The sequence below is a fragment of the Leptinotarsa decemlineata genome, unplaced genomic scaffold (genome assembly GCF_025532065.1).
Source record: "Leptinotarsa decemlineata unplaced genomic scaffold, Ldec_3_MD MMD2_tig00004307_RagTag_RagTag, whole genome shotgun sequence".
Taxonomy (NCBI): Eukaryota; Metazoa; Arthropoda; class Insecta; order Coleoptera; family Chrysomelidae; genus Leptinotarsa; species Leptinotarsa decemlineata.
In genome coordinates this window covers 1711204-1723690 of record NW_027412606.1, presented here as the reverse complement: position 1 = coordinate 1723690, position 12487 = coordinate 1711204, and the positions used below count along the sequence as shown (strand labels likewise).

At 36.0% G+C, this 12487-nt stretch overlaps 2 protein-coding genes across 6 annotated transcripts in view; one reads left to right on the top strand and one right to left on the bottom strand.

The window, feature by feature from the left end:
- Positions 1-12487, top strand: part of LOC141483851 (selection and upkeep of intraepithelial T-cells protein 1) — a 566613-nt gene that overhangs the window by 313834 nt on the left and 240292 nt on the right. The window lies entirely within an intron of this gene.
- Positions 5250-10208, bottom strand: LOC141483849 (uncharacterized). Of its 5 annotated transcripts, none has more exons than XR_012466323.1 (5): positions 9420-10208; positions 8043-9362; positions 7762-7983; positions 6104-7704; positions 5250-6046 (listed from the first exon to the last, which is right to left on the bottom strand). XR_012466323.1 is itself a non-coding variant. In XM_074178749.1 (5 exons), exons 3-5 carry the CDS (start codon positions 6553-6555, stop codon positions 5396-5398), a joined length of 1044 nt encoding a protein of 347 aa, XP_074034850.1. In that variant the 5' UTR covers positions 6556-7704; positions 7762-9362; positions 9420-10208; the 3' UTR covers positions 5250-5395. The 5 variants fall into 5 exon arrangements, 3 of the variants coding, with proteins under 3 accessions (XP_074034850.1, XP_074034851.1, XP_074034852.1); XR_012466324.1 differs by having other exon boundaries at positions 7762-9362; positions 9420-9641; positions 9701-10208; XM_074178749.1 differs by having other exon boundaries at positions 6104-6325; positions 6385-7704; positions 7762-9362.

Genomic DNA, 12487 nt, shown 5'->3' with positions numbered 1-12487 from the left:
CAGACCGCCAAACTTAGAGCGAACGGGTTGTACAAGTATAAAATTGTTGATTCCAAACTTATGAGATATTGTACCAGCTATTGTAACACATGTTTATACAAATAAATAAATAAATAAATAACGTTCATACCGTTTTGTCCCCGCGCGGCCGCGGAGTCCGCGCAGCCGCGAAGCGACCAGAGAGAGGTGTTTTGATTTTTCTTTCTAAATTCTTGCGGAACCCCGACAGAGGTATCATGGAACCCTAGGGTTCCGCGGAACACACTTAGAGTATAGCTGTATTAGGCTGATATTTGGTTTAGGTCCAAGAGACTCATGCAGAACATGCTTCAATCAGAACTCAATCCTGACTCTGCCTAGCATATACATCTATAAATGCATTCTATACCTCAGAGACCATCAGGAAATGTTTGAAAAAAATTCTAATTTTCATAGCTATCCCACAAGACAAGGAAACTCTATCAGGCTTCCCAAACATCACACAGCTCTATATGACAACAGTCCATTTTATATGAGCATAAAACTTTTTAATTCTCTTCCCACATACGTAAAAGAGGTAAACAGTCAAATTACTTTCAAGTCCACTCTCAAAAAATACCTCTTGGAGAACGCCTTTTATAGTACTACAGAGTTTCTTCAACACGGGCAAAACTGAAATCATTTGTTTTAATAATGTTTGTAATGTGTTTTACTTATATCCGCTCTGAATGAAATGTTCAATCATCTGTTTAGCGACTGTTTTAGTGATGTTAGTAATGTGTTTCATATGTATATACATTTTTTATATTTATTCCTTAGAATACTCTATCTTTGAATGAGACATTCTTGTGACTGTGACGTTTCCAATATCATGTAAATGATCCAGATGGAATAGAGGAATTATTATTATCATTATTGTGAAAAGCGCTTGTTGCGCGACCTCTGCTGCAGGCAGCGAGTAATGCAAGTGAACCCAGTCTTGTGTTCAATAAACCCTACAGAATACAAATGAAACAGAACACAAAGACAGATGCCACAAGTGCAATACGCATATATACAGACGACTTAAAACCAAAAGAAGCTCAGGATGTGGAGTGGATGACTTCGACAATTGCAGAACTAGCCAAACGTCACACCCATGCTAAATCCCTAAATAAATGGGATGGAATCAATGGATACAGCTTTGCCAGGGTAAATCTGGCAAGACTGACAATTACCAGGAGAAACCTACGCTTAACATGTTATGCAGGATGTGTGAACAGGAAGATGAAACTGTCAGGCATGTCAATAATATAGTCTGTGTTCTGCGAGTATTGGCCTACACCTGCCGATATAAAAGAGATGTCTCCTAGTGACCTGTCCACCTTTCTGGAAAAAAAGGATGGACGATGTCCTAGTAGGACAACTCCTTGAGAGGATGTACAATGGGTCACATGTGGCCTAAGTGCTGTGGGTATACACTCAGCCTCCCTACTCTACAGATACAGAGACAGGAGAAAGTGGTTGATTTTTACAAGATCCACCACATACATAGTTTTTGTATTATTTTCAGCAACTTCAACTAGCACTTCAGAAGCTAGGTAATATACATCGATATATAAAATTGTAAATATCTCAAAAACGATCACCTTCAGCGTTGTTGAGGAGGTGTACCTTTTTTACTTGGAAAAGATGTGGAAATTATGTTTTTTTATGGAAAGTACGGAAGTTCACGGTCAAAAATGTTTGGAAAATTTGAAAAAGTAAATCACAGAAAATTATGATTTCCCACATCAAAAAAACCCAGAGTACCAAATTTTGTGCAAATAACCCATTTTTTGCAAAAGTTATTTCGAAAAAAGGAACAAAAAAATTCATTTTCAACAGCCTGTATCTCCAAAAAAAAAGTTTCGGATACAAGTTCACACAGACGTTTTTTCATGAAATTTTCTCAAGAATACGTCACTCGAATATTTCAACGTACTTATGTTACCCCCTGTATTGAATGAAACTTGTAGATTAAAACCCTTCCAAATAGTATGAATCGAAATTTCAGTTTCTATGTTCAATGTTTAAACTTTCAAATGGATCTCACCGTATGCTGCTGAAATCAGAACTCTTTCTATGATCCCTTAACATCATCCACACCATTGTGATCGTGATGTATAATGGATCTCTTGAAACTAGACTTCTATTTACCTTTCTTCCGTAATTAGATGCAAAGTTTGTTGAAGTTGGAGTCAACAGGCAGGGAGATTCGTGACTTCAAATGGAATTTTATGATCCTGATACTGAAAAGTTTCAGTTTCCTTCATGCAGAAATTAATAAAGAGTGTTCCACTTCAATTTTTTGGGGTTGTTTCCAACTATTATATTCAGGTCCTCGTAAGCGTTTTGATGATCCTCTTGTTTACTTCAAGTAGATGTTCTGCACTGAAGAAGATATTCAGTATAATATGTAGAATGATGGTATACATATATTACAAAGTTTTCCACCCCTTACAACCATGGGGTGAACCAAATAAATTTCTGGCTGAGTGTCTTTTTAGTAGTACAAAACGTTAGGTTAATTTCAATATTGTAACTTCTTTAGTGCTTGTGAAAAAATTGTTATACAAATTTTATGTACCCCCTCTAAGGGGCTGTATCTTAACAAGGGATGCTCCAATGAAATTCCTTTATATGAAAGATCCTATCTTTTTTCGATAAGGAATCACCTCCTTGAATGTTTTACACTTATTTAGATACACCCTGAATAATTACAAAAGTTCTTGCTCATTCGTTATGGAAAAACACGTGCAAATTTGAGCAAGTTCATTCTGACGATTTAACGACCTTCGATCTTCAAAGCTCACTTCAAGGTCACGCGTCGTTGGTTAGTGGGAAAGAGACACGTGTGACGTAGTCGTCTCCATTTCTCCACTTTTGCCGTCATCCAGTCGACCAATCAGAAGCTACCGCGAGTACAGCGGGAAATTCAAATCAGTAGATGAACAAGCTTGTTCCTAGAACAGTTCAAGGTCATGCGTTGTTGGTAAGTGTTTCGAAGAGGCTTTGGTGAGTGAGAAAGAGAGAAACGTGTGACGCAATCGATGGAGAGAAGGATGAAATGAATATCGGAGATACTCAAAGAGCTTGGCCCCTTTGAGACTCGGCCTCACTCCTTAGGGTTTCTTATAACTTCACCCCTGAGCCCCATTGTCATGTGCACTAGTGACGTGGTCCTAGTGGTCCTCGGTAGCTGAGGGAAATCAAATTTGAAAAAACGATCGATATGAGAATTGAACCCAAGTCGTTCAGTCAGTATTGTCAACGTAATAATTTCTTCTGTGTGAAAATTTGTGCTAGGAGGTCGTTTATCGAAGTGCTTGAACAGATGGTGGTCGGTTGGTAAGAGATCTGGGTAGTATAGAGAGTGAGCAGTACTTCAACACTCAATTTGTTTAATTTTCAGACGATCATTTGAACAACGTGGAGACGGAAGTTGTCATGGAGCAGATTCGGTTCTCTTCTGTTAAATAGTTTCGGCTGCTGCTGTTGCGATTTTCGGTAACCTTTATCGATTCCCTCATGATAGGACTCTGGTGTGATACTCCAGCCCGGTTGTAGAAAGTAACAGTAACCAGCCGCTGACAACCATAGAGTAACGATGGTTTTTATTATGGATTTTCGCCTTTAGAAAATGCCTGGTTGACTCATTGGTGTTCAACCTTTAACCTGAATGTCTCCTATTGACGTGATGGATCCACTTTCCATTATACTTGATGATTCGATCCAAAACACTCTGTATAACATTCGAAATTCTCAAGACTTGTGGAGTCCATAAACATCTTCCAATTTTGTATGTATCCATATTTCCCTTCAAGATATGATATTCTTTCCGTTTTGTCATAACAGTGTATAGAATTCAAGATTTTCAAACACTCCATATGTACAGAGTGAGCCAAATTAGACTATTTTGAAGGAAAACTACCGTTTTCAAACTAGATAGATGAAAACTGATGACTGTATCTACGGGTCAAATTTTATGACAAACTCAGTGGTAAAAATCACATTTCGATATCTATAATTGTTTTTGAGTTTGAGAAACATCTCCAAAGCACTTTTTTATGTTGGATTAAATAGTGTAAAAACTATTTTTCAATGATATATCAAAAGTTATTGATGAAAAACTATATTTTCAATGCGAAATTCTGTATATTCCGACATATTTCAATGGAGCTTAAAATCATCTCACTGAAAATCAAGTACACTTGATTGAATATTCTGGAATCTTACGGTCTGAGGGGAAATTCTTTCAATTGGGCTTCTTCGTTTCTCACTAATCGAAATCAATGCGTGTCTCATAAATTTGATTATGGAGATGTTCTCCCACATCCGAAATGAAAACGGTTTAGACTGGAGTGCCACAGAGATCCATCCTGGGACCGATTCTCTTCATACTGTATATAAACAATATAGATAGAGAAATTTCATACCCTCTATTTTATGCCTATGCAGATGATATATCGTTACTTATATCTGATAAACGAACAGATGTCTTAATTAATAAATATGAAAATGTTATGACTCTGACTCCCAAATATCTCAAAAATCAAAATCTAGTTTTTAATACCAAAAAAACTCAAGTAATTCGTTTCCATAATCACCAAAACAAAGTCGAAACACTTGATCTGAATATCAATAACACAAAGTACTCACACTGCAAAATTTCTAGGTATACATATCGATGAAAATTTAAATTGGAATGCCCATTGTGATCAGCTAGTATCCAAGTTAAGCTTAATAACTTATATGTTCAGAAATTTGAGGGTTGTTCTTAATAAACACCAACTAATGAAGGTTTATTATGCTCAGGTCGAATCCAGGTTGCGTTACGGTGTTTGCTTGTGGGGCAACTCAACAATGAGCAAGAATGTTTTTATTGCACAAAAAGCAATACTTCGATGTATATTCAATATTTCTCAGAGAGAATCCTGCAAAATAATTTTTAAAAGATATGAAGTTTTAACTCTAGTATTTATATATATTTTTGAGGTATGCGTCTATGTGTTTATGAACAAAACCGATTTCACCCTGAAAAGTGATATCCATAATTTTGATACACGTCAAAAGGGACCCCTAAATATGAAATTACTCAAAATTCTTCTAAATTAATGGGACCTAAAATTTTTAATCAATTACCAAATATAATAAAAACCACCAAAAACCCAACGAAATTCAGAAATAGACTGAAGTCGTTTTTGTTCGACCATTGTTTTTATACACTGAATGAATATTTTAATCTTTTATTTCTGACCGGGATATTATAAGCTTATATCGTCATAGTTACGCTATCAATAAAGAGGGTCATAACTCCCTTGGGACATTATAGATTTTATGATTCCCTCTACCTTTCACAAGTAAAAATAAATAGAAATGAAAACTGAACCATATTTTATTTATTCACGTCATTACAAATAATAAATGTACAATTTTGAAATGTTCCCTGAAAATTACTTCCGCCACTGGAAACAATTTCTTCTTTTGTATGGCTGGAGCTTCTGTTCACTACAGTCGAGGTACCTGCCTCTTCTGATGACAAAGTAGACAACATACGCGCCGTTTTATTTCTCAATTCGATGCTATCCTCCAAATACCCCTCCGCCACCGTGGAACTTTTCCAACCTCCGTGTCTTTTTAAGTTAGTCATAGTTGCTCCTGCATTGGCTAGAGCAGTAGCAGAAGTGCGACGAAGGCAATGTCCCGTATAGGAAGATGAGTTTGGCAATCCTAAATACATTGCGATTTTGCTGGGGATTTTCCCAAACATGTTTTTTCCAATTGGCTGAGATGTACATTTATTTTGTCGGAAGCTCAAAAAAAATCGTTCAATACCTTTAGGACGCAAAGACATATAAAGTCTTAATGAAGGCAAAGCGGAGAACTCTTTTTCATCCACAACTGTAAAAAATTTCTTCGATACACCAGTTTTACTTTCCGGTACGTTCACTACCATAACGGAATCCCGGTCCTCTATATCCGATATCTTCATATTCAAAAGTTCCTGACTTCTGTATCCTCCAAAATAACCCATAATCGAAACAACCTATAACAAAAAAAAGAAAATAAATACACACAAAAAGGAAAATAAAAAAAAAATTACCTTATGCAATAAATGAATATCATTAGGAGCGTCCTTTAGGAATCTGATAACATCTTTAGGAGATAAAACAGCAAACTTTTTCGGCTTATAACTCTTACTCTTCCGTTTCAAAAAAGCCTGTAGTTCATTGAACTTGGTGATATCTCGTTTCTCATGTATAGTCACCATCGATTTTAGCATTGACCATTTAGTCCATAAAGAATTCGGACTATACGTTTCTGACTGAAACGAATAAACACAATTACTACCAAATCTACCGAAAAACATAGAAAATTCCTCACCAGTTCTTGAAAATATGCCAGAAATACAGTTTCAGTGACATCTTTTGGCATAACATTTTTCCGTGTCAGCCAGTCCAGATATATCATGTATTCTTTTTGGTATACGGCTTCACTTTTCGATGGAATTAATGATTCTCTTGCTTGTTCAGCTTTTTTCAAAATATCCTCCATTATATTTGGGGTAGAAAACACGTTTTCACCGCAAACACAGCTTGATAACAAAGTTCTGTTTACAAACAAGTAACATAGCAACAACCTAGCAACAAGAAAACTCTACTATAATCAACGGTACCTGATTCAAATATACCGGGAAGGTAATGAATTGGTACATTTTTCCGTTTCAAAAATTAACAAAATTTAATTGAAATCGGTCAGAAATAAAATTATCTATGTACCACGGGAATTAATGAGCCTTAATAACCTCAGGCAATTGCTGTCCCTCGGGCCAGAGGCCTTCGGGACGCAAACTTTGCCATCGGTAATTAAGGCCCTCCTAATTCCCTTGATACATAAATAACTATTATTTCTGACCGGGATATTATAAGCTTATATCGTCATAGTTACGCTATCAATAAAGAGGGTCATAACTCCCTTGGGACATTATAGATTTTATGATTCCCTCTACCTTTCACAAGTAAAAATAAATAGAAATGAAAACTGAACCATATTTTATTTATTCACGTCATTACAAATAATAAATGTACAATTTTGAAATGTTCCCTGAAAATTACTTCCGCCACTGGAAACAATTTCTTCTTTTGTATGGCTGGAGCTTCTGTTCACTACAGTCGAGGTACCTGCCTCTTCTGATGACAAAGTAGACAACATACGCGCCGTTTTATTTCTCAATTCGATGCTATCCTCCAAATACCCCTCCGCCACCGTGGAACTTTTCCAACCTCCGTGTCTTTTTAAGTTAGTCATAGTTGCTCCTGCATTGGCTAGAGCAGTAGCAGAAGTGCGACGAAGGCAATGTCCCGTATAGGAAGATGAGTTTGGCAATCCTAAATACATTGCGATTTTGCTGGGGATTTTCCCAAACATGTTTTTTCCAATTGGCTGAGATGTACATTTATTTTGTCGGAAGCTCAAAAAAAATCGTTCAATACCTTTAGGACGCAAAGACATATAAAGTCTTAATGAAGGCAAAGCGGAGAACTCTTTTTCATCCACAACTGTAAAAAATTTCTTCGATACACCAGTTTTACTTTCCGGTACGTTCACTACCATAACGGAATCCCGGTCCTCTATATCCGATATCTTCATATTCAAAAGTTCCTGACTTCTGTATCCTCCAAAATAACCCATAATCGAAACAACCTATAACAAAAAAAAGAAAATAAATACACACAAAAAGGAAAATAAAAAAAAAATTACCTTATGCAATAAATGAATATCATTAGGAGCGTCCTTTAGGAATCTGATAACATCTTTAGGAGATAAAACAGCAAACTTTTTCGGCTTATAACTCTTACTCTTCCGTTTCAAAAAAGCCTGTAGTTCATTGAACTTGGTGATATCTCGTTTCTCATGTATAGTCACCATCGATTTTAGCATTGACCATTTAGTCCATAAAGAATTCGGACTATACGTTTCTGACTGAAACGAATAAACACAATTACTACCAAATCTACCGAAAAACATAGAAAATTCCTCACCAGTTCTTGAAAATATGCCAGAAATACAGTTTCAGTGACATCTTTTGGCATAACATTTTTCCGTGTCAGCCAGTCCAGATATATCATGTATTCTTTTTGGTATACGGCTTCACTTTTCGATGGAATTAATGATTCTCTTGCTTGTTCAGCTTTTTTCAAAATATCCTCCATTATATTTGGGGTAGAAAACACGTTTTCACCGCAAACACAGCTTGATAACAAAGTTCTGTTTACAAACAAGTAACATAGCAACAACCTAGCAACAAGAAAACTCTACTATAATCAACGGTACCTGATTCAAATATACCGGGAAGGTAATGAATTGGTACATTTTTCCGTTTCAAAAATTAACAAAATTTAATTGAAATCGGTCAGAAATAAAATTATCTATGTACCACGGGAATTAATGAGCCTTAATAACCTCAGGCAATTGCTGTCCCTCGGGCCAGAGGCCTTCGGGACGCAAACTTTGCCATCGGTAATTAAGGCCCTCCTAATTCCCTTGATACATAAATAACTATTATTTCTGACCGGGATATTATAAGCTTATATCGTCATAGTTACGCTATCAATAAAGAGGGTCATAACTCCCTTGGGACATTATAGATTTTATGATTCCCTCTACCTTTCACAAGTAAAAATAAATAGAAATGAAAACTGAACCATATTTTATTTATTCACGTCATTACAAATAATAAATGTACAATTTTGAAATGTTCCCTGAAAATTACTTCCGCCACTGGAAACAATTTCTTCTTTTGTATGGCTGGAGCTTCTGTTCACTACAGTCGAGGTACCTGCCTCTTCTGATGACAAAGTAGACAACATACGCGCCGTTTTATTTCTCAATTCGATGCTATCCTCCAAATACCCCTCCGCCACCGTGGAACTTTTCCAACCTCCGTGTCTTTTTAAGTTAGTCATAGTTGCTCCTGCATTGGCTAGAGCAGTAGCAGAAGTGCGACGAAGGCAATGTCCCGTATAGGAAGATGAGTTTGGCAATCCTAAATACATTGCGATTTTGCTGGGGATTTTCCCAAACATGTTTTTTCCAATTGGCTGAGATGTACATTTATTTTGTCGGAAGCTCAAAAAAAATCGTTCAATACCTTTAGGACGCAAAGACATATAAAGTCTTAATGAAGGCAAAGCGGAGAACTCTTTTTCATCCACAACTGTAAAAAATTTCTTCGATACACCAGTTTTACTTTCCGGTACGTTCACTACCATAACGGAATCCCGGTCCTCTATATCCGATATCTTCATATTCAAAAGTTCCTGACTTCTGTATCCTCCAAAATAACCCATAATCGAAACAACCTATAACAAAAAAAAGAAAATAAATACACACAAAAAGGAAAATAAAAAAAAAATTACCTTATGCAATAAATGAATATCATTAGGAGCGTCCTTTAGGAATCTGATAACATCTTTAGGAGATAAAACAGCAAACTTTTTCGGCTTATAACTCTTACTCTTCCGTTTCAAAAAAGCCTGTAGTTCATTGAACTTGGTGATATCTCGTTTCTCATGTATAGTCACCATCGATTTTAGCATTGACCATTTAGTCCATAAAGAATTCGGACTATACGTTTCTGACTGAAACGAATAAACACAATTACTACCAAATCTACCGAAAAACATAGAAAATTCCTCACCAGTTCTTGAAAATATGCCAGAAATACAGTTTCAGTGACATCTTTTGGCATAACATTTTTCCGTGTCAGCCAGTCCAGATATATCATGTATTCTTTTTGGTATACGGCTTCACTTTTCGATGGAATTAATGATTCTCTTGCTTGTTCAGCTTTTTTCAAAATATCCTCCATTATATTTGGGGTAGAAAACACGTTTTCACCGCAAACACAGCTTGATAACAAAGTTCTGTTTACAAACAAGTAACATAGCAACAACCTAGCAACAAGAAAACTCTACTATAATCAACGGTACCTGATTCAAATATACCGGGAAGGTAATGAATTGGTACATTTTTCCGTTTCAAAAATTAACAAAATTTAATTGAAATCGGTCAGAAATAAAATTATCTATGTACCACGGGAATTAATGAGCCTTAATAACCTCAGGCAATTGCTGTCCCTCGGGCCAGAGGCCTTCGGGACGCAAACTTTGCCATCGGTAATTAAGGCCCTCCTAATTCCCTTGATACATAAATAACTATTTGCCTCATGATTACTCATATTTCATCTGAATATTTGTATTTGTTTCACCTCGTATTTATTTATTTACTTGTTTTATGTTGAATATGTGTATGTGCTTTGACAATTCCTATACGAAATGTAAATGTTCGTCATAATGAAGGAAATAAAGGAATCTAATCTAATCTAATCTAATGTTCTGCTAGAGTCATCTTCAAAATAGAGACTTTTGAGGTTTTTTCTTGCAGACTTTGAAACGCACACTTTGATCAAGTAGGCTTTGAATGATGCGGTGATAAAATAAAATGTAAGTCTTGACTGGTAGCTGTCAAATTTTGATTTGAAGATAATAGTTTTTGTTCTATGTTCAAACACATTCGCAATAAAGTATGAGAGTTATGAAAAATGGTATATAATAGTCTGTTTTACACAAATTATTGTTATTCCAGTCAATAACATTGAGAACAAGATTAAATTCAGGATGTATTTAAGTACTTCCTGGAAGTTAGTATTATATGAATGAAATGATGAGCATTGTTCAGAATAGAGAATGAATACTATAGTCTGTCCAGAAATGAAACGAAATTGAAAATCAGTTTCATAACTCTCGGGTACATTTCTGTCCCGGCACTGACTCCCAGATCTATTCCGAAGTGTCTTTTTATTTTCGAATGAATTGCTTACTATGAGTTCATTTCGAATTCCAAACTCCCCGCCGAGGTCTATAAAATGAGTGGCGTTCGTCATTTCGCGCGTACTTCATCAACAGATGGCGCTTACACTGCAAATATTTTCATCCGGAAATATAAGATTGGAACGGAAATTTCCTCGGCGAGAAAATCTCATATCGTCAGCAACAGAAGGAGACAAGCATAAACGTTATGACTGGAAATGTTCAAAGTTCGTTAGAAATATTTGAAGGCGAATGTACAGATGTCGATTTGCTCCTCTCCGGATTGCTCATGAAATTTTAAGTTTATTGATTCTTCTGCTGCGTTATCGGTTCCCCGTCTGTTAACTGGGATTTCATTAAATTTCATGGTTTATCGGTTTTATCGAACACGGCTTCACATTACGAATTCATTTGAAATGGAAAGATTGGTTAGATCTCTCAAAGGCGTTTCTCAAGTGGTTCGTCGACAAGAATAATAAGTTTCCTCTGAAATGATATTGCATTCGGAAATGAAGTGGGTACATGGTCTATGGATTCGAATATGGGTTCATTCAAGATCGATCCCCTTTTGTTCTATTGATGCACTGCGGAACTCCTTTGTTTTTATTCCTGAAAGTGAGTATAATAAGAATGAAATGAAATGCATTGTTCAGAATAGAGAATGAACACTATAGTCTGTCCAGAAATGCGAGAAACCACAGCAATATATCTATATAGATCAGTGCTACAGCCGTACAGCCGTACTGCAGTCAAATCATTTACTCTCAATGAATTGAATAAATGAATATAAAAAATTTATTCTTGAAAAATGTCATTCTTAACAAACGAAATAACAAATCAACTTCGATAAATGTGAAAATATGCCTAGTTTTAGCCAAGACATTCTTCAACAAATAAGTATTTAGTTTTAGGAGTTTGAAAAATCATTGTTTTTTTAAAGGTGGTATGGATAGATATTCCTTTGAATTATACCGTCGACAAATACACTGCACCCATGGCTTCTTCCATAGGAAAAAAATATAACATTATTTTCTGTTGGGGGTTCAAAGCCATGGTAGAGGGGTTTGTCTTATTCTTAGTCTTAGTCTTAGTCTCAGTGAATAAAAAGCCGTACAACAAAGAAGCTACTTGTTCAGGAACCGTAAAACCAGTGTTTCTTCCTGAGAAATATTTCAGCTTTGATCCATATGATGTTATGTTGGTGCATCTTTTGTTTCAGATTTGATAATGTTTCGTTTTTACTTATATAATTTTTGATACACGCAATTCTTGGAGTCGCTGTACGCGTTTGATTGTTTGATTGTTGTGAAGCGGCTGTTCATATTTTTTGTGGATCTGAAGCAGATAATAATATTGCAGTTAGACCTGATTCTTCTCAATTCTATATATGGTCCTCAGAAGCATAATTGCTCTTCTTTTCTGGGTTCTTATTGTTTTCTAGTCATAATCTGTCTCAACAGTCTTCTACAGTAACCGTCCTACATAAGATTTCCTGATATCGTGGACGACATTATTAGGGCTACAGATGAGGGTATTTGTTCTGTACTCGTGCTTCTTGATTTCAGTCGAGCTTTGGACACTCCAAACCAGAGGTCTCCAAACTACGGCCCGCGGGC